This window comes from Aptenodytes patagonicus, chromosome 12 (genome assembly GCF_965638725.1).
Source record: "Aptenodytes patagonicus chromosome 12, bAptPat1.pri.cur, whole genome shotgun sequence".
In the NCBI taxonomy this organism is placed as follows: Eukaryota; Metazoa; Chordata; class Aves; order Sphenisciformes; family Spheniscidae; genus Aptenodytes; species Aptenodytes patagonicus.
The window spans coordinates 2,092,048-2,115,556 of NC_134960.1; the positions used below are offsets into that span (position 1 = coordinate 2,092,048).

At 45.5% G+C, this 23,509-nt stretch overlaps 1 protein-coding gene across 4 annotated transcripts; it reads left to right on the forward strand.

Moving 5' to 3' along the window:
* The first annotated feature begins 31 nt into the window (after nucleotides 1-31).
* KIF3A (kinesin family member 3A) lies at nucleotides 32-23,273 on the forward strand. Of its 4 annotated transcripts, XM_076349637.1 has the most exons (19): nucleotides 1,656-1,699; nucleotides 3,274-3,556; nucleotides 4,907-5,051; nucleotides 5,294-5,378; nucleotides 5,820-5,925; nucleotides 6,700-6,839; nucleotides 7,755-7,952; nucleotides 8,349-8,523; nucleotides 9,859-9,960; nucleotides 11,563-11,634; nucleotides 13,544-13,552; nucleotides 15,226-15,382; nucleotides 16,278-16,458; nucleotides 16,764-16,874; nucleotides 17,662-17,787; nucleotides 18,929-18,982; nucleotides 19,128-19,196; nucleotides 19,402-19,526; nucleotides 20,056-23,273. In XM_076349637.1, the coding sequence occupies exons 1-19, from the start codon at nucleotides 1,694-1,696 to the stop codon at nucleotides 20,102-20,104; spliced, it is 2,193 nt and encodes a 730-aa protein (XP_076205752.1). In that variant the 5' UTR covers nucleotides 1,656-1,693; the 3' UTR covers nucleotides 20,105-23,273. The 4 variants fall into 4 exon arrangements, with proteins under 4 accessions (XP_076205750.1, XP_076205752.1, XP_076205749.1 ...); XM_076349635.1 differs by lacking the exons at nucleotides 1,656-1,699; nucleotides 11,563-11,634; nucleotides 13,544-13,552 and adding an exon at nucleotides 32-67; XM_076349634.1 differs by lacking the exons at nucleotides 11,563-11,634; nucleotides 13,544-13,552.
* Nucleotides 23,274-23,509: the final 236 nt, after the last annotated feature.

The following is a 23,509-nucleotide window of genomic DNA, read 5'->3' on the forward strand; positions in this document are numbered from 1 at the left end:
GCCCGCGTCGGGCAAAGCCGTTGCGTTCCCGGGATCGGGATGAAGCTCTGCCACGGTGAAAAACACGGTAACCTTTAGCATAGCCCCCAACCCCCCCCCTACCCCCTTTCCTGGCATCGGTTATTGCCTTGACAAATGCACTGCCCCTTCTCTCTGGCGTGGCCCTGTCCAGAATACCCTGCTGCTGCATCCACACCGTCCCCAACACCTGATAGGAGCTGTTTTCCTTCCAGACACTGGGAAGGATCCTTTTTTGTGTGTGTTTCATGGAGCATATCCACCCCTGTCCCCTCCCAGGGCTGGGCCGCTCCGCCAGCATCTGTGTTTCTCCTCGTCTTTGCTTCCAACCAGGGTCTCTCCACCTCTCGCAACCCTTCTCCTCAGCTTCCCCCTTGGCTCCTGGCTCCCTTTGTTTTTCTCATGCAGCATTTTCTGTGGGGAGCTGGTTCCACTCTTTGATGTTAAACCTTTTCTTGTTCCTCAGCTTTGCCCACACACGACTGCCTGTTCTCCCACCAGGCCTTTGGGTTATACGTTTTTGGTGCCAAATTGCTCTATTAGTCTACAAATCTTAGCGTACAGTGCAGCTCTGAGTAATACTGTGGCAATGTATAAATAGCAAAGCGACGGTGTTTGCTGAACACCTTGTCCCCGAACTTCCTGACTCACCCGGTGACGCTCAGCTGGGGGTGAGGGAACGGCCCCGTCCTGTCATTACCGGCGCGTTCCCGGCCCTGGGATAGACCAGTGGGTTTGGTGGGTGAGGTCAGAAACCCTTCTGGAAGCCCCAGATCGATCCTGTCCGCATTCCTGCTCCTGCCTACAGCCCTCTGGCAAAAATACGGCGCAACTGACTTACAGCCCTCCGTTTCTTTCCGTGCCTGACGCTTACTGCTGGTTATTCCTGGCCTTGCTCTGGGATCCCAGGCCGCGGTGTCCAGAGCGACGGCAGCGCAGGGAGGAGTGGGACTGGCACAATGCCCTGCGACCTGCCAGCAGAAGGATTTGGGTGTGCAGAAATGCCTGGGGGGGGGGGAGCGAGACACCGATCAGGCAGCGGGAAAAGGAGGAGAAGGATTTTCTGCCTGCGTGGAGAACAGGCTGGGGCTGCAGCCCTGTCAGCTCTGGAGCCCTGCCAGAGCCCCAGAGCCCGGTCAGACCCACCGGAGCCCTGTCAGTCCCCTCGGAGCCTCGTCAGGCCCAGAGCCCCGTCAGAACCCCCAGAGCCTTGTCAGCCCCGCGGGGGCCTGTCAGTCCCGGAGCCTCGTCAGGCCTAGAACCGGAGCCCCCCTGGAGCCCCGTCGCGGAGCCCCGGGGCCACCGGGCGAGGCCGCCCGCGCCCGCCCCGAGCGGCGCCATCGAGCCGCAGCGACACCAGCGGCGGCCCAGCCCGCCCCGCCCCGCCCCGCCCCGCTCCGCCCCGCTCCGCTCCCCCCGCCGTTCCCATGGCGACGCCCCGCCCGCCGCTCCGCCTCCGTCATTGGCTGGGGCCTGGCACCTATGGCCGAGAAGGGCAGGCCGGGCCCCTCCTTTCCTCGCCGGCCATTGGGTGCGCGACCTCCGCAGCGCGCGGGGATTGGCTGCGGGCCGGGGCGGCTCGGGGCGGGCGCAGGCGCGGTGCTGTTATTGTTCCGTTGTGCCGCCCGGCGGGTGCCTCGCGCCCGGCGCCGCTCCCTGCCCGCGCGCCGCCGCCATGCCGGTGAGCCCCGCCGCGCCGGGTCTGCGGCCGCCGCGGGGAGGGGGCGCCCGCAGCGGGGGGGGGGGGGGGGGAAGGCGGCTGCCGCTGGGCTCGGGGGGCGCGGTGTGACCGGCCGAGGGGGCGGCGGCGGCGGCCCGGCCCTGGCGCCGTCCGGTTGCTGCATCCCTCGGCCCGTCGCTGACAGGAGCCGCGGCGCCCGGCGTAGGAGGGGGTTCGCAGGCCCCGCGGCCTTCGGCTCCCGTTCCCGCCTCGGCGTGGGAGCCGCCCGCGCCGCGGGATGGGAAATCGCGGGCGGCGTGCGCCGTCCTGTCAGGCTGAGCGGGGCCGGCGGGGCGAGTCCCCTGGCAGGGGCGGCGGCCCCCCCGGCAGCAAGGGGCGAGGGCTGGCCTCGCCTCGCGGGAGGGTCTCGGCTCTGCTCCCGAGCCTCCTCGGGACGCTGCGCAGGCTTACCGCGCCGGCACGGCCCGCCGCTGTCGGCGCAAAGCGCGGTGAGGCAAATGCCCCTGCCTGGGGCAGTGCCCGGCCGGAGGGGTCTGGGCGCGGGCTGGGGGCTGGCCCGGGCAGCGCTTCGGCCTGCGCGCCTGCCTCTGGGAGGCTGCGGGTGACAGCGCGGCGCAGAGGTAGCGTGTGGCCCACTGCGGCTCGCTGGTTCTGTAGCTGGTTTTGGAAACTCGCGTGCACCTGCGGTGGTAGAATGGGACTGCAGGATCCCTCCTCCACCAGGATGAGACTAATCAGCTCTCCGCTTTCACCAGAGCGAGAGAAGCTGCTTCTGGCCTCTGCCGAGGCCTGAGAGGAATCTAGGCAGGTGGCAGCTGGTGGGAGAGGCGCTTGGAAACAGGGTTTGTTTCTTGTTGACATCCGAGATAGCTGCTTTAGAAGTAGTTAAATGCTCAGCTACAGCACCTATCACCAAGGGTAGTGTCTTAGACTTTACTAGATCAAATGCGTTTTAGATTTATTTAGTCGGGAGAAGCGTGTGACATCAAATTAATCAGCGGTGCTCCAAAATTTGTATTTGTAACTACTTTGTGAAAGAAAAGGTTTGTGAGGCTTTATAACGCAGCATTTGAATTTCCTAAATGATTAAAATTCAGCAAGTACACTGAAGCTTGTAACTTAAATTAATTCCCTTCAGCCAGTGCTCTCTGGTATCTGCTTATGTCATCTGTCAGGTTTGAGACTTGTGTGCTCCAGTGAGAGAGCACAGTCAGTGTTAATGTAAAAGAACGGCACGGCTGCACCTACTTCCAGCAAACTGCTTGCAGATTGTTTGCAAGCGTGAGATTGTTTCTTGAAGAAATTAATAGATATTAAATGTGAAATTCCCAAGTTTTACTCAATCAGTTTCCACGTTAGCAAACAGAAGAAGATTGCGTTGACTGAATAAGTGTACTTTATTCTCTCAGCTTTAATTATAAACCAGTTCTGGTTTTAAGACCACGAGTTCATGATCCTATGGACACGTATGCATCTACTTGAGTTGATTCAACAGCATTTGTGCTTAAACACACAGGTATGTTAATAGTAGTGTTACAGCCTGTGTATTATTTTTGCTTTTTTAATAATTATAGATCAACAAGCCTGAGAAGCTGGACAAGCCAGAGAGCTGTGATAATGTCAAGGTTGTTGTTCGATGCCGGCCTCTTAATGAACGAGAGAAAGCTACGGGCTACAAAATGGCAGTCAACGTAGATGAAATGAGAGGAACTATAACTGTTCATAAAACAGACTCATCCAATGAGCCTCCCAAGACATTTACGTTTGACACAGTGTTTGGACCAGAGAGTAAACAGCTGGATGTCTATAATTTAACTGCAAGGCCTATTATTGACTCTGTCCTAGAAGGATACAATGGTGAGTCCCTTGTTGTTTTAAGTCAAGGATCCCATCTCCTGTTCTTTGCTGTTGCTGCTGATCTTATTTAAGGGAGTTTCACCTTCTGAGGGCTATAGCCCTGTATTGGTTCTGTTGTGGCCTCTAACTTAAAATAGCCTGAAGGTACTTGCTGTTCCGAGTACTCAGTGGTTGTACTTACTATGATGGTTAACAGTGGGAGATCAGTCATGAACAAGACTCAGCCGAGGTCAGTTAGCTGTATGTTTTTATTCTGTATCTTCTGTTTGCAAAAGATATACACTTTATCTCATTATCAGAATTCTCAGCGGCTCTTCACTATACATTTTCAGTAACCAGGCAGCTGCCACGGTCCTGCAGTAACTAGGTATGCATACCAGACTTGTGCATATAACTGCTGCATTTTCTCCTCTAAACTTTGCTGTTTTAAACTAAGATGACTAGTTAAACACATCTGCCCTACCCCACAGATAATCTTTTGCTTCCTACAGCTGGGAAGAGTATGACCATGATTTGTGTGTGTGTCTGTTATGCATGTAAATGTATTATGTAAAGGAAAGCAGGTGCTAGTAAGGAAGCAAATTGCTGCTTTCCATAACAGTATGCTATAAACAACAGTTTTTAAAGGTTTGTAAAATGCCTAATAAGCTCTTGTGCTAACACACCCAGGTTTCAGCTGATTAAAATTCAGCTTTTCTGAACTGTAATGTCAATGGCTTGACAATCAAAATGTGAGTTTTCAGCAGTGCTAGGCTAAACTTCAGAATCAGTATATTTCTGGAATACCAGACTCTGGGATCTCAGTAAAGCTTCTGGATGTCTTCCTGTGCAGGCTGGTTATCTAGTCCAAATTGTAGCTGCTTCTGCAAGTTCAGAACTGGGCTTGTGCTTTGGCCTCTGTTGTAGAAGCCTCACGCTGTTTCTGCTGTGGCGTAGAGCACTAGCAATAGTTGGTTTTGCAGTTGTTTTATAATGATCTTCCTCTAATTGACCATGTTATTAATTGGGCTTGCCTTAATTATTTGTGTGTGAGACCTCAGTGTACCAGCGCTCCATATTTTAATCACTCTGCACAGTTAAAACAAGCTGACTTTTTCTTAGATATCTTGCGGGCTGGATTAAAAAAAAAAAAAAACAAAAAAACCAAACAAAACAGTGGCTCAGCCCTGCTTGCTGTGGTTGTCCAGCATTTCTGTTGCTCCTAGCCTTGTACAGTATCTACTGGAGTGGGTGGCAAATTTCAACTCCATAAAAATAGAGGTGTTTAGTGCCATCGGGCTAAGAAGGGATGAAGTAAAACTGCAGTTAGCAACCTCTTAGAGTTTGTTCATATATATTCTTATCATTCAGGTACTATTTTTGCATATGGACAGACTGGAACAGGCAAAACTTTCACCATGGAAGGGGTCCGAGCAGTTCCTGAGCTTAGAGGCATCATTCCCAATTCCTTTGCCCATATATTTGGTCACATTGCCAAGGCGGAGGGGGATACAAGGTAAACAGCTTCTCTTCTCTGCTTCTCTTCTGTGTATCCATCTGTGGTAGGAGCCTGACCTTGACAATGGCAACTGAAATGGTACCTCTGGCCCTAGCTGAAAGACTTCTACTTAGGCGGTTCTTGAGGGGGTAGCAGGATTGTGTTGGTACATGACTGCATTTTCTTTGTACTCTCTGATTGTGTTTGTTGGACTTCAATGAATGTCTTGCTAAGAAAGCTCCCCAACTGTTTGTCTTCAGGTTTTTAGTTCGTGTGTCTTACCTGGAAATTTACAATGAAGAAGTGCGGGACCTGCTAGGAAAAGACCAGACGCAGAGATTAGAGGTGAGCCTGCTGTTCTGAATGTGATGTTTGCTTTGAATCGGTGAGCAATATTATATTTTAAAGACCAGAGAAGCACTTGAAGGGAAGTGGGAGGTTGGGCTCCTCAGCACATGTACCGTTTCCTTTCAGATACAGTAGCTGGATACCACTACTGACTCCTCTAATCTTTTCCACTTGGTCAGCTGCATAGTGAGAAACTGGCTGTTCCATCTGAGTGAGTTTTGTGCCTGCAGATCTACCCCAAAGGCCCCTCAGCAGTCTTTCTAGGAACTGCAGCCCGAGATTTGAAGTCACTATTTGCCACCAGGGGAAACCAGTGGAATACTGTCCTGCAGGAGTCTTTGTTCCTTAGCTGCTCTGATTGAATGTTGGAGTGAATGACTGAAATTGGCTATTGGGGAATCTCCTAAGGATGCTCAGTCTAAACTGTTTCTCTCTTAGGTTAAGGAGAGACCTGATGTGGGAGTCTATATCAAAGACCTTTCAGCTTATGTCGTAAACAATGCAGATGATATGGACAGAATTATGACTCTGGGCCACAAGAACCGTACGTAGCCTTGCTGTGGGCAGGTTTATAGCTCAGACAGAGCAAAGGTCTGGTTATGAGACCACAGTAAGAGATTTTAGTCCTAATGCTGGAAAGATTGTTCAGCTGAGCAGAGCAAAAAGGGTATCTCCTCCCAAACCCCTTTTGTGCAGGGACAGGTAAAGAAGGCTGTGCCTCCCACATCGGCCAGTGGGGGAAACGGTGAAGGGGAGGATGCAGTGAGGGCAGTCAGCGTTGTCAGAACTACTGGTGTGTGTCTTGGTTCCTCTCCCTCTTCGGTTCTGATCAGGATGAACAACTAGCCCTGTGCTGTGAGCGGGAAGTGGTTTATGTTTTCTGGAAGACTTCTTAGTTTAGGTCATAAGAGGATCTGAGCTTAAGTTCTGACTACTGTTGCTCCTGGCATGGATTGCTATGTTCTTATTTCTCAAAATACAGCTGTTTTCAGGGATCAGCTGTGAATGCCTTAGGCTACTGATCTTTGTAGCCTTAAAGAAACAAATGAGAACTACTGCTGCTCTTGGGATGGGAGTCTGTGGTTGGCTTAGAGCTACAGCAGGCTGTAACACTTCTGCTAGCCCAGGTTGGAGATGTGCTGCAACTTCAGTGCCCAAGAATACAGTTTACTGCTGAGTCTGAACATCCCTCTTCCATCTTCTGAAAAACAGGGTTGGGTAAAGAGGTGGGGATAAGTCTCCTCTGAGAGCAGGAAGAGTGTTAGAGGAGCATGTGATTCCTTCTGAAGATGACATTGCTTTTTCTCTCTACTAAAAGGTTCTGTTGGTGCCACAAACATGAATGAGCACAGCTCTCGTTCACACGCCATCTTCACTATCACTATTGAGTGCAGTGAGAAGGGGGTTGATGGAAACATGCACGTGCGCATGGGCAAACTGCATCTCGTCGATCTTGCTGTAAGTAGGACCAGCCGGGTCTGCCATAACACATGGTGGGCATCGCTGCTCGTGTATGCACTGTTGAAGGCACAGTAAAGGGCATGTCCCCTGTTTCACAGCTAAAGCCCAGACTTCTGTTTGACATTTGACTTCTGTGAAGTATTCACTTGAGGCCTTAAATCAGAGGTGTACCAGGAAGAGCCTTCTGTGTAGCTAAAGCCTCTCCCAGTAAAAGGGCTCTCTTGCTTCTATAATTATGAAACGGATAAACCACATTGAAAAGAGCTCTCTGGACAGCAGAACTGGGTCTTTACAAGAGTTTGGTTTTTCAGAGGGTTGTGACCATGCAGTTCATCACTTGCGGGTTCTCTCCCTCTGTCACTCACTTTGAACCAATGTAATTGTGCTGGTAAAATGTGTCTTTAGCCCAAACTTTACACTGGAGTATCTTTCCTTGGAGAAGATGCAGGAAAGGGGAGACTAAAGGCATTCAATGTCTGCATGTTAACTTTATTTATGTGATGTACGTTCAGGTTCTATGAAACTTAAAATAATTGCAGTGTTGCTTTTCTCCTTTGATCTGCTGATAGGAAAGGCTGGAGATGGTGCTTAGCAGCTCCAGCTGAGGCACCTCATAACTGCTGACTTGCTCCTCATAAAATTTTTGTTTGTGGGGACAAAATCTCTGTTTTCCTGGCTGCATTACTTTGAGCAAACCAGAATTTGCTGGCCTTGAAAGCTTTAGTTAAGACCTGTTTGACTTGTCTCTTTAACAATGTCTGAGGCACTTAGCCAGATTCTTTAATAATGGATGAGGTGGTTAGTGACATGGCTGCTAGCAAGACTTCGGGTGTAGTTGATCCTATTTGGAGGAAGGAGATGTATTAGAGGATCTGTTGTAACTCGTGCTTCTGCTTCCCATTCCCTTTCCAGGGTTCTGAAAGACAGGCAAAAACTGGAGCCACGGGGCAGCGACTAAAGGAAGCTACAAAGATCAACCTCTCTCTTTCCACGCTGGGGAACGTTATCTCTGCGCTGGTGGATGGCAAGAGCACCCATGTGCCCTACCGTAACTCCAAACTTACACGTCTCCTTCAGGATTCCCTGGGGGGCAACTCCAAAACCATGATGGTAAGCTGAGATGCCCTTTCCAGTGCCAGCGATCGAGCTGCATTTTTACAGGGATAGCATAGTGACTTTGGCATGAGAACAGCCTGGCATTTACCTCTTTATTTCAGAGCTGTTTGCAGCTTAGAGAACCTCTTATGTGCATCTTTGTCTGTCTTTTTTCTCTTTGCCCCTGTACAGATGAGGTTCTAAACATAGTGCAGATGTACACACGTGCATAAGATCAAATAGAAGCTGTGCTTGGGTAGCCAAAAGCAGCTTTGGTGTAGAAGCAGCAGGAAAGCTTGGGAAAGAGTAGCAGTGTGAGATTGGCAGAGCTGGGGATGGGTCCCTGTGAAATTACTTGTTCTGGGCTCTGGCACTCTGTCCTCCAGTAACTCGGTCTTCCATGTGTCACAGTGTGCAAACATTGGTCCAGCAGACTACAACTACGATGAGACTATCAGCACTCTCAGGTATGCAAACCGGGCCAAGAACATAAAGAACAAGGCCAGGATTAATGAAGATCCCAAAGATGCTTTGCTCCGCCAGTTTCAAAAAGAAATTGAAGAGCTTAAGAAAAAACTGGAAGAAGGTGAGATTTTCCTTCTGCCTAGCGTTTCTCTCTATGCCAATGCTCATTCTGTTTGAGCGTGAACATTCTTCACTGTTTGATGATGTGTCACACGAGTTTAGTAGCTGGTCAGTGCCCTGGTTTTGTTTGCCCTGCTCGGTTCTGGGAGAGGTGTCTCAAGGGCAGCAGGGTGCTGGCGGGGGCCCGGCAGGGGCCTGGCTTTGCCCACTAGGTGGCACTTGGCACTAGGATAAGTGGTGGCTTCTGGGCTGAGTTAAGTGTGCCCGGGCTCGCCTGGTGAGCAGCAGGGCTCTGAGCACCGCTGGACACAGTGTAGGGAATTAAAATGTACCATGACAAAAGGTCAAATGTTTTCCCTGTTTGAGGAGGAGGGATGCGTTATGTGGGAGAAAAAATGAACCAAATTTGTGGAGCTAGGACTGGGGCTGACTTTCAAACAATGCATAGAGAAACAAGAAGCTTCTTTAAGCCCTGTAACTTCATGGCCTTGTGACACTATTAGTCCATCAATGTCGAAAGACCTTGCCAGAGGGATGCTCACTAAACAGTGACTTTGGCACAACATCTCTCTCTGGAGAGATGCTCACAGCATGGAACAGCTGTAGCAGTAATTCCAACATGGCTTGCCTTTTGGAGTCTGCCTCGTTCAGGAGAAGCAGGAAATGGTCAGTAACGCTTTCTTCAAGGGTTGGGAGCTGGGTGTAGCTGTTTCATCCCTGGTGGGCTGAGGGTGGCTTCTTAAATTTTAGACTCTAAGCTACGGAACAAACAGCCTTATGTTTGCTAACATTACTAGGAGGCCAGGATGTTAAATGTTGGATTCTATTCAGTTTGGTTTCCAAACACAGCCTGAAACATCTGAGCATTGTGTCTGCAATGGCAACAATGAGAAACACTTATGAAACTGGCCATTTTCTCAATTAACAGCCATCTAGCTTCATGTATACAGGTGTCTGATTAAGTAGTAAGTCTGTGTGAACTTTGTTCATTTGGCTGTTTTCTCCTCCATCTGAGATGGAAGAGAAGGTATGGGGAGATCCTGCTAGGAAAATTTTGTAGCTTAATGCTTCAGCAGTGCAAGGATACTTTCATTCCCATGAAAAGCACCCACTTGAGCTTTAACATATACACACTGACTTCACAGCATCAAATTGCTTATTTTCCTTAAGTTTCCTGAGCCATGGCAAGCTGTCTGTCTGCTCAACAGCTAATGACTTCTGCAGGTGCTCATAAGCTGATGTAGGACACTGCTGGGTTGGGACAAATGCTGCTGTCACAGTAACAAGCTGATATGAGGTGAAGGAAAGTGCATCAAAAAGCACTCTTCTGTTCTAGGGGAAGAGATATCTGGTTCCGAGACCAGTGATTCTGAAGAGGAGGATGAAGATGACGATGGGGAGATTGGAGAGGATGGGGAGAAGCGGAAGAAACGACGGGGTAAGGCAGTAGAGACTCCTGTCAGTGCCACCAATCTCCTCTTAACCAGCAGCTGGTGTCAGAAACTATAGCCAGAGCCAGGCGGGGAAAAGTAGAGTTGTAGAGCTGCCCTACTGCCGCTGCAATTATCATGCCTCTCCTAGAAACGAAGCTATTTGGTGCCGTCTCCGTAGATGGACAGCTCTGAACCTGTGTAGTATCTGCTTCCACTTGGGTAGTTGTGCTTGTGGTAACACCCTCTTTTGTGGTGGCTCCCTGGTTGCCGCAAGGTGGCTGTGTATGGCTTGTGACTGGTGTTGTGGAACTTCCCCTGCTCACAGAGGTGGGAGGAAGAAGACACCAGCGATCAATGGTAGGCAGATGCGGGTTTTTATAACCATGGGAATGGTTGGAGGGGGATTTTGGCTGTGGTTTAGGCAAAGGATTCATCTGTCTTATGGATGTTCAGTAACTGACTCTTCTGGTGTCCTATTTTATGTTGATAGAGGAAAAAGTTGACCTTTGGGTGCCTTTGTGCAAGCTGAAAAGCTGAATGGGAGCTGCACATCCCTTGCTTGGGAGCACTCTGGAAATCCCATGGTGAAGTTTGCTTTGTGTTAAACTACACCACTGTTAAACTACTGTGTAACATCTAAACCCCAAGGGATGTTGCTGAACCTAGAACTGCAGGTCATTGTGTACTATGGGATGCTGTGGCTTCCAGGGAGCTTGCTATCCCCCTAAACCTCTCTGATGTTTCTTCATGGGGAGTAGGGAAGTCAAGCTCAACTTCCAGCTTCTCTAGTAAACTAATTTTGACATTCAAACTGCCTTCCTGTCCTGAAGCTCCCATATCTGTTAAAAAAATTCCTGTTAAAGCATTCCTGGTTTAGATGCACTCTCTTCATTTTGGTATCTGTCCAAGTAGAGTTGTAAATGACCTTTGTCGTGCCTTTGGTAGTTGTAACAACTTCATCTTTCACCTTTGGTAATTTCTAGAAGCAAAAAGATTGACCACTGTCTCCATCAAGAACCAAGTCCTGCCCAAATCTCCTCCCAAGAGGAGACCACCTTCAAAATGCTGCTTGAAAGGAGTAGAGAGCAAATAACTGTGACTTACTCAACTTCCAAACAAGCTACTCTAAGTTCCCTAAGTAAGGGTGCTGCTCAGCAGGAGTATGCACAGTAACTGTCCCCGTGTAAGCTGATTCTGCCTTCCAGAGGGAAAAGTGCACGTTGCCGTGTACATAAGACTGGAAGGGACTCCTGGTCACTGAATCCTCTGCTACTGCAGATATCCACAGCCTTCTCCACTATGATCTGGTTTTCTGTGCTGTTGTTGCTTGAAATGGAAAGCTGCCTTGGCATGTTGTTTTAAGCTGTAGGCTGGTTAAGATGGGTTTTAACTGAAGTGTCTTTCTGAGCATGCTATTTTGTGCTGGGAAATGGTGGCTTTGCAAGCTGAGTCTGGGAGGGATCCTAGCAAATGCTTCCTGATGGGAACTTGTGCCTTCTTGAACCAGGTTGCTGGCCCTTCTGGGTTTCTTTCCTTTAGAACTAACTTCCCATCTGCATGTTTCTTCCTCTCTGGGTTTTTCTGTGGGACGCATTTCTGTTTTCCAGGCAGTAGCAGCAGCAGTAGTTCAGACTCCACATGCTCTGTCATAGAGAAACCTCTGGATAAGTCCTTCACTAGTGAGTGGGAGCTCTTAAGTCCTTTAAGCTTTGGCCTTCCCATAATCTGCACACTCCATTTTGCAATGCTGCACTCTTCCCCGCTGTGTCCGTTGGAAAGATATACCTGAACTTTTAACTCTGCTAAAGCATGCCTTTCCTTTGCTGCTTCCATGCTTGAAACAGTTGTTTAATGTGCGCATTGTTAGCCAGATATGTGAGAGAATAGGAAGCAATTTAGTATGCTCCTTGAGCAAGATTTAAAGACAATTGATAAATAATAGGTTAAAAAAAAGTTTGCAACTCCTGTGTTAAGCGCTCCCTCAAATATCAGGAAAAAAGTCTGAGCTAACTTTTTAATGGGAGTTGCTACAATATGAGTTCATAAAAGGGACAGCTAGACAGGTGAAATGGATTGTGCTATATTATATTGGACTCTGCCTTCTCAAAATTAGTTTTGCAGAAAATGAATGGAGCAGTCAACAATCTAAACATGAGGTTTATACCTGCAAAGAAAACGTGGTAATGCTTGGTTGATTGGCTTTATTTTGGCAGATACTTAAAAAAAATCCTCGGTGGTGGTTGGGGTTTAACTGCCCCATGACATTAAGTTCTTGACCACTGTGGGACTTAGTTCAGAGGGGCAAGGGATCTAGATTTTGGTCTAGCAGTGAGGGAAGTCTGGTCTGCTCCTGGTCAGAGAGAGGGCTCTGTGCCTTTAAAAACCCTACAATCAATTAGTGATGACTGCAGAAATAAATCACACCTCGGGACTTGGCTTGTAGGGACTTCACCCACTGTTGTGGTTATTCTGAATAGATGCAGTCCACTTTCCTCCCTGAGTGGAGAGAGTCTGGAAAGTGTTGCTATATATTTCAGTCACATTTATACTAGTTATGTTAGTGGAAAGCATCAGCTCAGAGAAAGTGTGGTAGTAGGTTAAGAAGGATCACAACCTAGGGGAGACCTTTGGGTCATATGATGGTAGGCTTGGAATCTGCTTGCTTCAAACTTGCTCTTTCAAAGCTTGCTTGAAACCTGAGTATTTTATTTGGACGAGGACAGTTAATAGCAAACTGCTGATGTGGCAGTGGGTGGATGAGTCCATCTCCTGCAAGTTTGGAGACAGCTCTGTTGTGGAAGTTGCACTGGGCTTTTGGTGATTAGGATAAGTGTGGTGGCTATATGTGGTTTGGGATATTAACTGTCCTCAAGCGTGACCCTTTTGCATGTGGTGTCTTTCATTATCCCTTTCCTGTCCTGCCTTTTTCGCTGCACTTGCTTGAAGAACTGAAACTGGCTATATACCTCTATGGAAGCATCAGTTACTGCAAATTAACCTACTAATACCCTGTGTAATTAAATGGAGAAACCTTGTGCTGAGACTCCCTATGTGCAACTGTCATGTATCTTGCAAAGAATTGGCTTGGAAACTCGGTTAAAACTTAGAACAAGTCTTCTGTATGCTAATATTTTACAGGTAATATGACAGAATTGGCTATCTTGAGCAGGGGGGAAAAGCATTAAGTCTCTTATCGAAGAAGAAATCTACCCTCTTTAACTGTTTCTTAGGGCATGATCTTTGCGGCAGGCTCATAATGTCACATTTAGATTCTGCATTGCATTGAATGGGCAGAAGAATGCAAGAGTGAGCTGAAGATTATCGTGGATATGCAAAGCACTCTGAAGTACAGAAACTCTCTGCTTTAGCATAAAATCACGATGCATTAATGTTTGCTCTAATGGAGTTTTTTTAGTGATGATTATCCTGTGTTTTCTACTCTAGAAACATGCATATAAAATTAATGCTTGTTCTGATGCTGGTGATCTTTGTCCAAAATGATCAAAGCAATAATATATTTTCTTTCCTCCTCTCTTTATGCATATGCTGCCTCTCTGCGACTTGCTTTCTACTTCCTCTTAATGCAAGATCAAGCAGGTTGGTGTAATTGATTTCCTCCTCCTTATAATAGACTTGCAGAGCTTGTGAAAGGGTTTTACAATTTGGTTTAGTTCACCTTTTTCTCCTAAACTGAGAATATATAGGGATGTGTACTAACAGTAAGAAGCCTTTATCTGGCTATCTCTTTTTATATGATGATCTATGTATAGCACTTTCAGAAAGATTCTTACTCAGACTAATTAGTGAGACACTTTTTCACCACAGATCCAGAAATAAGTGCTTATTATCTGATTCCTAAGTTTAGCAGATGGAAACTAAGATATGTTTGCTGTAGTGCTGAAGTCCTTACCTTGCCACAAAACTAACTGTATTCTCTTGTGTGCATGAACAAACATGCATACAGATATGTGTGTGTGTGCATGAACAAACATGCATACAGATATGTGTGTATGTGCATGCACGTTTACAAATACAGTGCATTTTCTGTCTGCTAGTGGTCATATATGTATATAAATAAAGCTGAATGCCACGAAGACTGGAGGGAAGAGAAGCCTTTTATTGAACAACATTCTTGAGCATGTTCTGACCGTATGCATTATGTCACTGTGAAAAACAGTGCCTTGACAGTCGATGGCTTCTTAGTTTCCAGGCATCTGGATTCTATGGGGGTTTTTTATATCTCGAAGAGGAAAACAAAAAATGAAGGATTTGCTTGTAGTGAATAAAGGGAGATTTAGGACTTGTGGGAGACTTGTGGACTTGAGGAAATGCACATAGGGTGGACTTGAGGAAATGCACATAGGCTGGGTTCTCTCTCAGTCCAAATAACGCCCCCCAGGATCTCTGTTCACCTGCCTTATGCACTCTTGGGATTACAATGAAAGTTGACGGAAGACTTGCGGAGTGACTTCCAAGAGCAGCAGCCTCACACTTTGTTTCAAAATCACAGGTGTTTGGGTCCAGCCCTTGAGGCCAATAGGTTCAATGAGTTGCTGTGGCCACTTCCTTTGTACCCCTCTATGAAATGTACCTGGTTTGCTGTAATAGTAGTTACTGTAAAGACACAATTGATAAGTTGCAGCAAACCTCAGTACTTTCAAAGCTGTGGGTAGTCACTGTTGCATAGATGGAATACCATGAAAAAGTTTCTTTAATTGTCTGTTTTTTTCATAGGGCTGTTCTGAATTTCTCTAGTCTCTGTATTTTCATAGTAGTGCATTCTTAAAATATCTGTGTGCTGACTTTGCAATAGGTGACCCCGTAAGGAGGACAATGAACGAGGGGTGTGATGGGGATGCTAATCTGAAATTTGAGTATGTAACTCTTGGTAGCTTAGCTCTTGTAGCTGTAGGTCAAGACCAAGGCAGTCTTCTGTTTTCCTTTATTTGGCCTAATCTACAGAGTTAGAACATCTGAGTTTCCAGCTCAGACTTCTCTTTAGGCAGTGTTCCTTCTCCAAGTGTTCTTCGTGTGTTTTCTATTTTAGGGGCATTATGTTCTAGTGTTAGTTATATAGTGTTCCTTCTCTGTAGGAACTGGTCAATGTTAAAATGGGATTTGAAAGACTGAGTTGTGCCCAGCTTGGAGCTGACATCTAATAAATTTATTCTTAAATGCAAGTATTGAATCTGAACTTGGAAAAAATGCTGTGATACAGAGGCTGTCTTATTTTTCTGTGAACTAACTTGTTTTCCCTATCTCTTCCAAAGGCAAAAAGAAGGTTTCCCCTGATAAGATGGTAGAGATGCAGGCAAAGATTGAAGAGGAGAGAAAAGCTCTTGAAACTAAGCTTGATATGGAAGAAGAAGAAAGAAATAAAGCCAGAGCTGAACTGGAGAAGAGAGAAAAAGACTTGCTTAAAGCTCAGTGAGTACCCTGCTCTGAGCAGTTTGTGTGGTCGTGTGGGTTTTTCCTTCCTTAATCTAAACTCAGTTATGGATATCTGGAGATACATGATGAGGTGCCTGTCAAACTTTGTATAAACTGAACATCAGCTCTTGCTATTATCAAAGTGAATGAGGAGTTTACTCTGCTTTCAGAGTTTAGAGCAGATGGAAAAGACAAATTTTATCCTTTTGCCACTTCTTTCTTCTCTTAACTTTATCTAGTTGTGCAAGATAGCCTAGAAACATAAATGAATCCTCCAAACCCTGGAGACCTGTGAAGAGCAGCAATACTGCTGTACTGCTTGGTCAGTGAGCAATAGCTGTGTAGCAAGCCAGGTTTCCTGCAGCACACTGTCACAAGCATGTCATTTTGGGTGTAGGGGTTCTCGCTCTGGAGCTGAGAAGCTGCTGAGATCGCACTGTCCCATGCAGATAGGACAGTCCTGCTGTCAGAGGCTGCTCCAACAGCAGCCAGCATTCCTGGTTTGCATCTTGGCTGCTGTGCCTTGATCTCTGTTTGCTTGCTTCCATTTCTGCAGCTGCCTCTGGGCATCACTGTGCTGGCAGGGCCCTTGGGGAAGGGGTGCCTCGGGTAGCCTGGTAATATCGCTGGTGCCTTGCAGCCCCTCATAGAGGAGACTTGCAGCAGGAGACACTTCTGTGCTGACCTGGCTTTGCTTGTGAGAAAGTGATGGGAGCTGGAGCTCGGGGAACTCCCTGCATTCATTTGCACTGCCTCACCCCCACTTAAACCCTTGGCAGCAAGACAAGTTTTTCCAGCCCCGTGAATGCTGTCTGGGCTGTAAAACTGAGCTGGACTTGCTGCCTTGTGAGCACTGTAGGATAGGAAGTTTTTCACTTACCTGTCTCTCTAGACAAGAACACCAGTCCCTGTTGGAGAAACTGTCTGCATTGGAGAAGAAGGTGATTGTGGGAGGAGTGGACTTGCTGGCAAAAGCAGAGGAGCAAGAGAAGCTTCTAGAAGAATCGAATATGGAACTGGAAGAACGAAGGAAGAGAGCAGAACAGCTTCGCAAGGAGCTTGAGGAGAAGGAGGTGGGGTTATATGCTGTAGCTGTCTGAAAACAGCAATGGCAGGATACAGTGTTGTGTGCCTTGGCATTGCTTACGTGGATGAGATGTGCTCTACTCTGAAAGCACAGCAGAAGCTAACCACTTCGGAGGCCACGCGTTGGCAGTGCCATGGCTGTGGGTCTGAACCAGCCTGGCTAAGCCAGGTCTCCGTGCCCTTGGCAAATGCTTTGTTTTGTTCAAGTAGTTTCTCCTTTTGTTCATACTATTGCAGAGAGTTTCTTTGATTATGTTAATGTGTGGATGTCTGTGCTAAATGTTGCACACAGCAAGAACGCTTGGACATCGAGGAGAAGTACACCAGCCTCCAGGAAGAAGCACAGGGGAAAACCAAAAAGCTGAAGAAAGTTTGGACCATGCTTATGGCTGCAAAATCGGAGGTTAGTGTCTGAAGTCCTCAGCCTATGATGATGTGAGAGACTATAGCTGGGAAGGGTAAAGCCATCAGCTTACCCTTGTAACACTGGAAAAAGTGCCATATGTTTAGAAGTGACTTTTTGTGCTGTCCATTTGGTTCACATAACTCAAAAAGATAACTAAGTCTGGTGTCAGAGCTGCACAGGGGCATGTTGTAGAGTTTTTCCCCAAGCCAGGCTGAGGGGGTATGTGTGAGACCCTGAGATATTCAGAACTTCAAGGAGAAACACTGGTTATTTCTGAAAGAAAAAAGTTGTTTGCTGGCAGCCCGATCTCCTGCTTTGCAGCAGCCCAAATGCTCCTCTGCTCTTAGCTGTCTGTCCTTTCTGCCTGTTGCCCTTGTTCTCTCTTCCTCAGTCACTGGATCAATGTGTCCTTTGGCTGGTGTCTAGAGTTCCTGTTTCATGAAAAGTGCATTTTGTCTTAGGGATCGGAGATTTTCCTTGAAATCTTGCCAGGGATATAACTTGTCTGCACACTCTTCATCTGCTCTTAGCTGGTGCAGAGCCTGGATTGGCAGAAGGCCAGTTTCGTTTTTATGAAACTGAGAACTTAATGCTATTTTCAGCCATCTCTGAGCTGAAAGGTTTCAGATGGTTTATTCTTCAGAGATAAATATTCTAGTACTTATAATCAGAGTTTGCTTTTGTTTCCCAAAAACCTTGTGTAGGCAGAAGACTGTTCTCTTTTAGGCTGTTAGCATGTCTTAAGCTAGCTCTGATGCCTCTCAAATGCCTGGTTTGTCTTCAGATGGCAGATCTGCAGCAAGAGCATCAGAGAGAGATTGAAGGATTACTAGAGAATATTCGGCAGCTGAGCAGGGAACTTCGTCTTCAGATGCTTATCATAGACAACTTCATTCCTCAGGACTACCAGGTAAAGACAAAGAACCGAAGCCTGTGGCGTAGGATTGTGCTATGCACGCTGAGCCCTCTAGCTTTTATTCTGTCCAACAAATGGAATGAGTTGGCGTCTCTTCTCTTCATGAGGTATTCACAGTGAACTCATTGACACTTGTCTGTTAAGTTGTAGCACAAATGAGTTGGTGTGTATTGCTGTGAGCCTTTGTTTGCTGTGGCTCAGCCGAGCAGGTGCAACTTGGTTGTGTTCATGTGTTTGTGCCATTATCTGGATTGTTAGAACCAGGTGATATTAAAGTAGGAAAAGATGCTTTTGTCAAGTGACTCTTGTAACCTGGTGGACTTCTGCTTGAAGTTCAATTGGAAGGAGATCAGAGTTAGTGGGTGCATTTAGCTCTAAAAGCAGCACAACAGTGTGAATAACGAATGCAGAATGGCTTTGTTGTATTTCTCAGGGGTTTTGATAACTTTGGCTACAATTCCATGGTTATGGAATCTGTTTTAGGGAAGCAGTGTGTGATGTGGTGGGGGTTGTAAGCAGAGTGATATATTAATCTCAGTTCTCTTGCAGCATGTTTTCCTAATGGCTTAAAAAAAAATCATCACATTCACCATGTATTTAACTGGTATATTCACTGTGTGCCCATGCTCTGGGTCTGTTCTCTTTTTTTTCCACTGTGCTTGAAGTTGTGCTTGCTGATGTCTGATACCAATAGAACGTAGTAAGACTGAACTTGGAACTCTTCACTTCTTGTTTTCTTTGTGTCCCTAACGTTCAGAAAATTCATGATAAGCTTAAATATGATGCATGCTATTTAATAGAAAATATAAAAGCTATTTCCCTTAATATTTCATTTTTTTCCATATTACAATTTGTTTATTGCTATCCTGATGGCATTGGCATAATGGGAAACCCATGCTTTAGTGGGAACTGCAATGCATTCAATTTGGGAGTGGTATTTTTCTCTTCTGTAGTCTTCAGAGCGTGAATAGGGGCTTTTGAACGTAGTATGGCTGTCCTGATGAAAACAACTTGGAACGGTCAAGACTGTTCTTAAGCAGCTTGTCCAGGCCTTTAGGGATGTATGTTCTGGAAAATGCATCTGGAGTGTAGATTGTGCAAGTCTGTAACAACTACTGTTCTAATTTCTTTCTAGGAAATGATTGAAAACTACGTTCACTGGAATGAAGACATTGGAGAATGGCAGCTGGTAAGCCAGCCGACTGGCTCATGTACGAGCTAATGTTAGCACGAGCTTCCGAGGAGTTTAATTGAAATATCAAGTAAACTGATAAAGCTGTAGTCAGTTTTACTGTGCACAGTAGACTTTACTAACAGAGCTTTCTTTCTTTAAGAAATGTGTTGCATATACAGGAAACAATATGAGGAAACAGACGCCTGTCCTGGATAAAAAAGAAAAAGATGTGAGTGACTCTTTATAAGCATGTACTGAATTGCATAGGTGTAAGTTCTGCTGCCTGTACCTACCACTGCATATTTACAGGGAGACTGTCCAATTTAAATTTTCTTTTGAAGAGAAGTCTTTCTAGTGTTACAAAAGCACCATTGATCAATGTATAAAATGATTCTGATGGTTTTTGTTTTGTGGGTTTTTTTGGGTTTTTTTAGCCCTTTGAAGTGGACCTTTCCCATGTTTACTTAGCTTACACTGAAGAAAGCTTGAGGCAATCTCTGATGAAGCTGGAGAGGCCGAGGACTTCAAAAGGAAGATCCAGGCCCAAGACGGGTAGAAGGTGAAGAACTTTGGAGTATCTATATGTAATGGGGGATTTACCTAGGGGAAGGTTTAAGTTTGTGCATGCAAACTTACCATAAGTCTTCAAACACTTGCTTAATGAGAAGACAAAATGCTAAAGTTTTGCACGGTATAAAGTTTACTGGTGCCAAGTGTGACAGAACCAAGCTGAAATCTCTTTACTGCAGGAAAATCTTGTCCAGAAAGACTTGTCTGGGGATTTTTCTGATGCCCTTTCACTGCATTTCCCTCTTCCAGCTTCTTGCTTTATTTTACTGTGTCCTGTGGTTCAGTTTGACACATTGACAGTGCATATGCTGTTATTACTGGAAAGTAACGTGCTGTTGGGGGAGATTTCAGCATGGGTTTTCTTGGTTATTTTTGTTTGGTTGGTTTTGACAAATGCTTGTGGAAGAGTAACATTGTGTAGTTTTGACTTGAAATGTGGCTGGTCCCTGTCTTTCCTAGACAGCATAATGATGTGTGTATGGTGTTATTTTTCCCTTTCCTTTCTGCTCTCCAAACAGAAAACGTTCAGCAAAGCCAGGAGCCGTCATTGACTCTCTGCTGCAGTAGGTGTGACCTGTTCAGAATTGCTGTAAAAAAAATCAGTGAGTGTATAAGATTTGGTCAGAATATGGAATTCAAGAGATGGCACAGTTTGACATGGCTATAAAATCCATGCCTTGCTGGTATGGAGCTTTATTTTAAAAAAAATGTATTTTTCCTTAGTTGCCTGTATTGTATGTTATATTAACATAATATTAAACTGGTATATATGATGGTTGTGAAATTCCATGTGTTAAACGTGTTGTGCAGGGAAACTTGTTGGTAATCCTTGTTGAAATGTATAGAAAATAAGGGTTCTAGATAATGTGCTTAAGTGCTAGACATGTTAGCTCAACACGGTTGATGAAATCCTAAAATTTAAGGCTGGTAAATCTGATTTATGCCCTGCTTTGCACATAACTGGCAGCTTTCACTATTGTCCTCTGTTGCACTGATCTGTGTTTTGAATGTGGTTGCTGCAAACCTTTGAATTAAGAGCATCAAACCCTTTTATTTAAATATTCCTCAATGTGGCTATTAACCTGATCGTATTGTGTATCAAATACACAGTCCTCTTCCCTTCACTTGCTGTCTTGCTGTACAAAGAAAGTAGCTGGGTAGGGGAAACATGAACTACAAAGTCTGAGACTTCTGGGAAAGAAGTCACAGAAGCAACAGAAAACAAATGTGTCTAAGTAGTGCTTTTATTTTTGTCTATTTGTGTGTGATCTGCTGGCACTGTGGAGAGTGAGGCCTTTGATGCAAAGGTGAAGGAGCTTTTTTCCCCTCCTTTTAAGGCTGTGTTGCAGCATTGCTTTGACTGCTTTTTATGCTCCTGAGGTGGAATTTTTTAAATGTATGTGAATTGTTTTGTAATCTGAACAGCGGAGATTATTGAAGGGGAATGCTCAGCCTTGGGACTGTGAGCATTACAGCTCCATTTTCTCATCCCTGGATACAAGGGCACTGGACCAGTGCTCTAAACTGAGGGTGAATTTGACTCTCCTATATTAAAACAGACATGAATTTCCCAATTTTCCCAGAACAGTAACATCCCCTGAAATAGCTGATGCTGTTTGTGTTCCTGTGTAGATTGTATCATCTCGGGTTTCTGGCTATGCTCTAAGAGGAAAAAAAATTCTGGTCTCTGATAACCATTTATTTGTGGTGGCTGCTCTTTTTCTTTGATATTTATGCTGCTAATAGACACATATCACTTTAATACATTGCTTTTGTGTCACAGAGAAAATGCATCTCCTCTGGATTGTGTGTGCTTTGTAACTCATGCTGGAGCACATCAGCTGCAGGCATCTCAACAGTTCCCGTGCCAGGGCGGTGGTAATTAGCTGTAACTTCCATGTAACCTTAGTGTTACCCAGAGGATTAAAAAGCTGTGATTACTCATAGGAGAAATGGAGTCCTTAAGCGTGACAGAACAAGATAGCTCCTTAGGTGTCCTGAGTTCTTGCTAGTAGCCACGTTTGTAATAACCAGAACGTTCCTGTGAAGTACTTAGAGTAGTTAAAAGTTGATATCCCTTTCTTACTGTCGTGATGCTTAACTGGATGTATCTTGTGACTCTGTAACAGGATCTGTAATAGTTAAAGCTGGTCTTGTAAGGGCATGTTTTGCTCTGCAGATATATTCAGTGCTATTCTAAATGAGTTGTAAGCTTTTCCCTGGTTTTGTAATGTGTTTTTCAGGATCATGACCTAAGAGAAGAGCATACTGCCCTCTGTTTTGGGGGGGAGGGAGTGTCACCTAAGTTCGTACAGACCTGGCTTTGTCACTTAAATTCATACAAGATACAAATCCAAACACTGGCATTTGTTTTCTCTAGCCTAGCATTTAGAGGTAAATACTCAGAACTCTTGTCTGATCTAAGCTGTAATTGGTTTTGCCCTCGAAGAGCTGACCTTACTTTGAATGTGCTTGGATAGCGTTGGGTTATCTCGTGTTACACACTCCTCATCAAACAAGACAGACTGAAAATGGCTTAAATGCTCTTTTGTCTTAGGCCTTATGTCAGTTCTCAGTCTCCAAGCAGATAGCTGCATAATTTTGGCCTGTACTAGTTCTCAGAACCGGGGATAACACTGTGTTTCCCTTTATGTCTTGTGCTAAGATTTGTTGAGTGGTCTGTTTTTAAGGGAGTTTCTCCTGAACTGCGCTTTCAAAAAGACCATTGAAAATTCTTTTACCTGACAGACATCAGTGGCTTAAAGATACTACTGTGAACCATGACACTGCATTTAAAATATTTAAAACTTAACTATAAAGGCATATGCTTTGTGATTTAATTAATGTTACAGTCCTGCTGCTGGAAACAATAGTATTCTACATATTTAAGTGAGCCTTGGGGTGGAGAAAACACTTAAATAATTGCTTGCACACCTTTGTAATTGGCAGATTGGAGAAACGGGTTGTAACCTGTTACAGGGGCTGGGGGAACAAATTATCTGTTCCTACAAGAGGACTTTGTTTTAAGTGGAACACTATCATGGTCATGATGTTCTATCAGCTTGGCTTACCTTTTAACTGGTGTGTTTTGTTGAAGTTCTGGGAACTTTCTTTTAAAACCAGGGAGTCTGGCGTGTAGGTTTACCATGTGGGCCCTCTCTAGCCCTGGACAACCTGTGAATGTCTCATGGGTCCACAACATGTTTTAATGAGGAAGGGGTTTGGTTTGTGTGGGTTTAAGAGCTTAATACAGCCATTCTCATCCCAGGTCAGGATGTGCTCTATAGTATTTATCAAAAATCATATTACCGTAATATATATATTGTGCGTGCTCATCTTTGCATCTTGCTGCCAGAAGAGTCCCCTCACTCCAGAACATAGACCTTAACATTGAGGGTTTTGATGCTTTATGTTGTTTAATGTTGTGTAAATGAATTATTTCATATTTAACTTGTTCCTGATCCTTTCTTTAAGAGGAGGGGAAAATGGTCCTTAGTGCCTTTCACTGACTTACGCTGTCTGCACATGTCCAGCTTTCACCTTTCTCAACAGTTCTGCTTAGCCAGTCCTGTATAGTCTGATTGTATAATTTGTCTTCCTATTTATTGGTTTTCTAACTCTGTTTATTTCTGATTTATTCTTTGTTTTATGATTAAACTTTATTCATTACACTGTATATATCAGTATTGTGTCCCTGGAGCATGTTCATACCATGAAATAAAATTCTTGATTCCTAGTTCCACCTCTGTGCATGTTTTTCAAATAACTTAACATACAGCATCTTTCTAACTCAGTTGAGTCAGAAGATATGTCAGGAAGGGTAGCTAAAATAGGCTGTATAGCTCTGTGATACACAGCGCTTACTGGAGAAGTTAGAGAAGTGACTCTGGGGTGCGTGGGGACCCTCATTGCCAAGCCCCAGGGTGGTGGGCGACAAGCTCCTGCGGAAGAGGTAGGCAGGGCAGAAGAGGA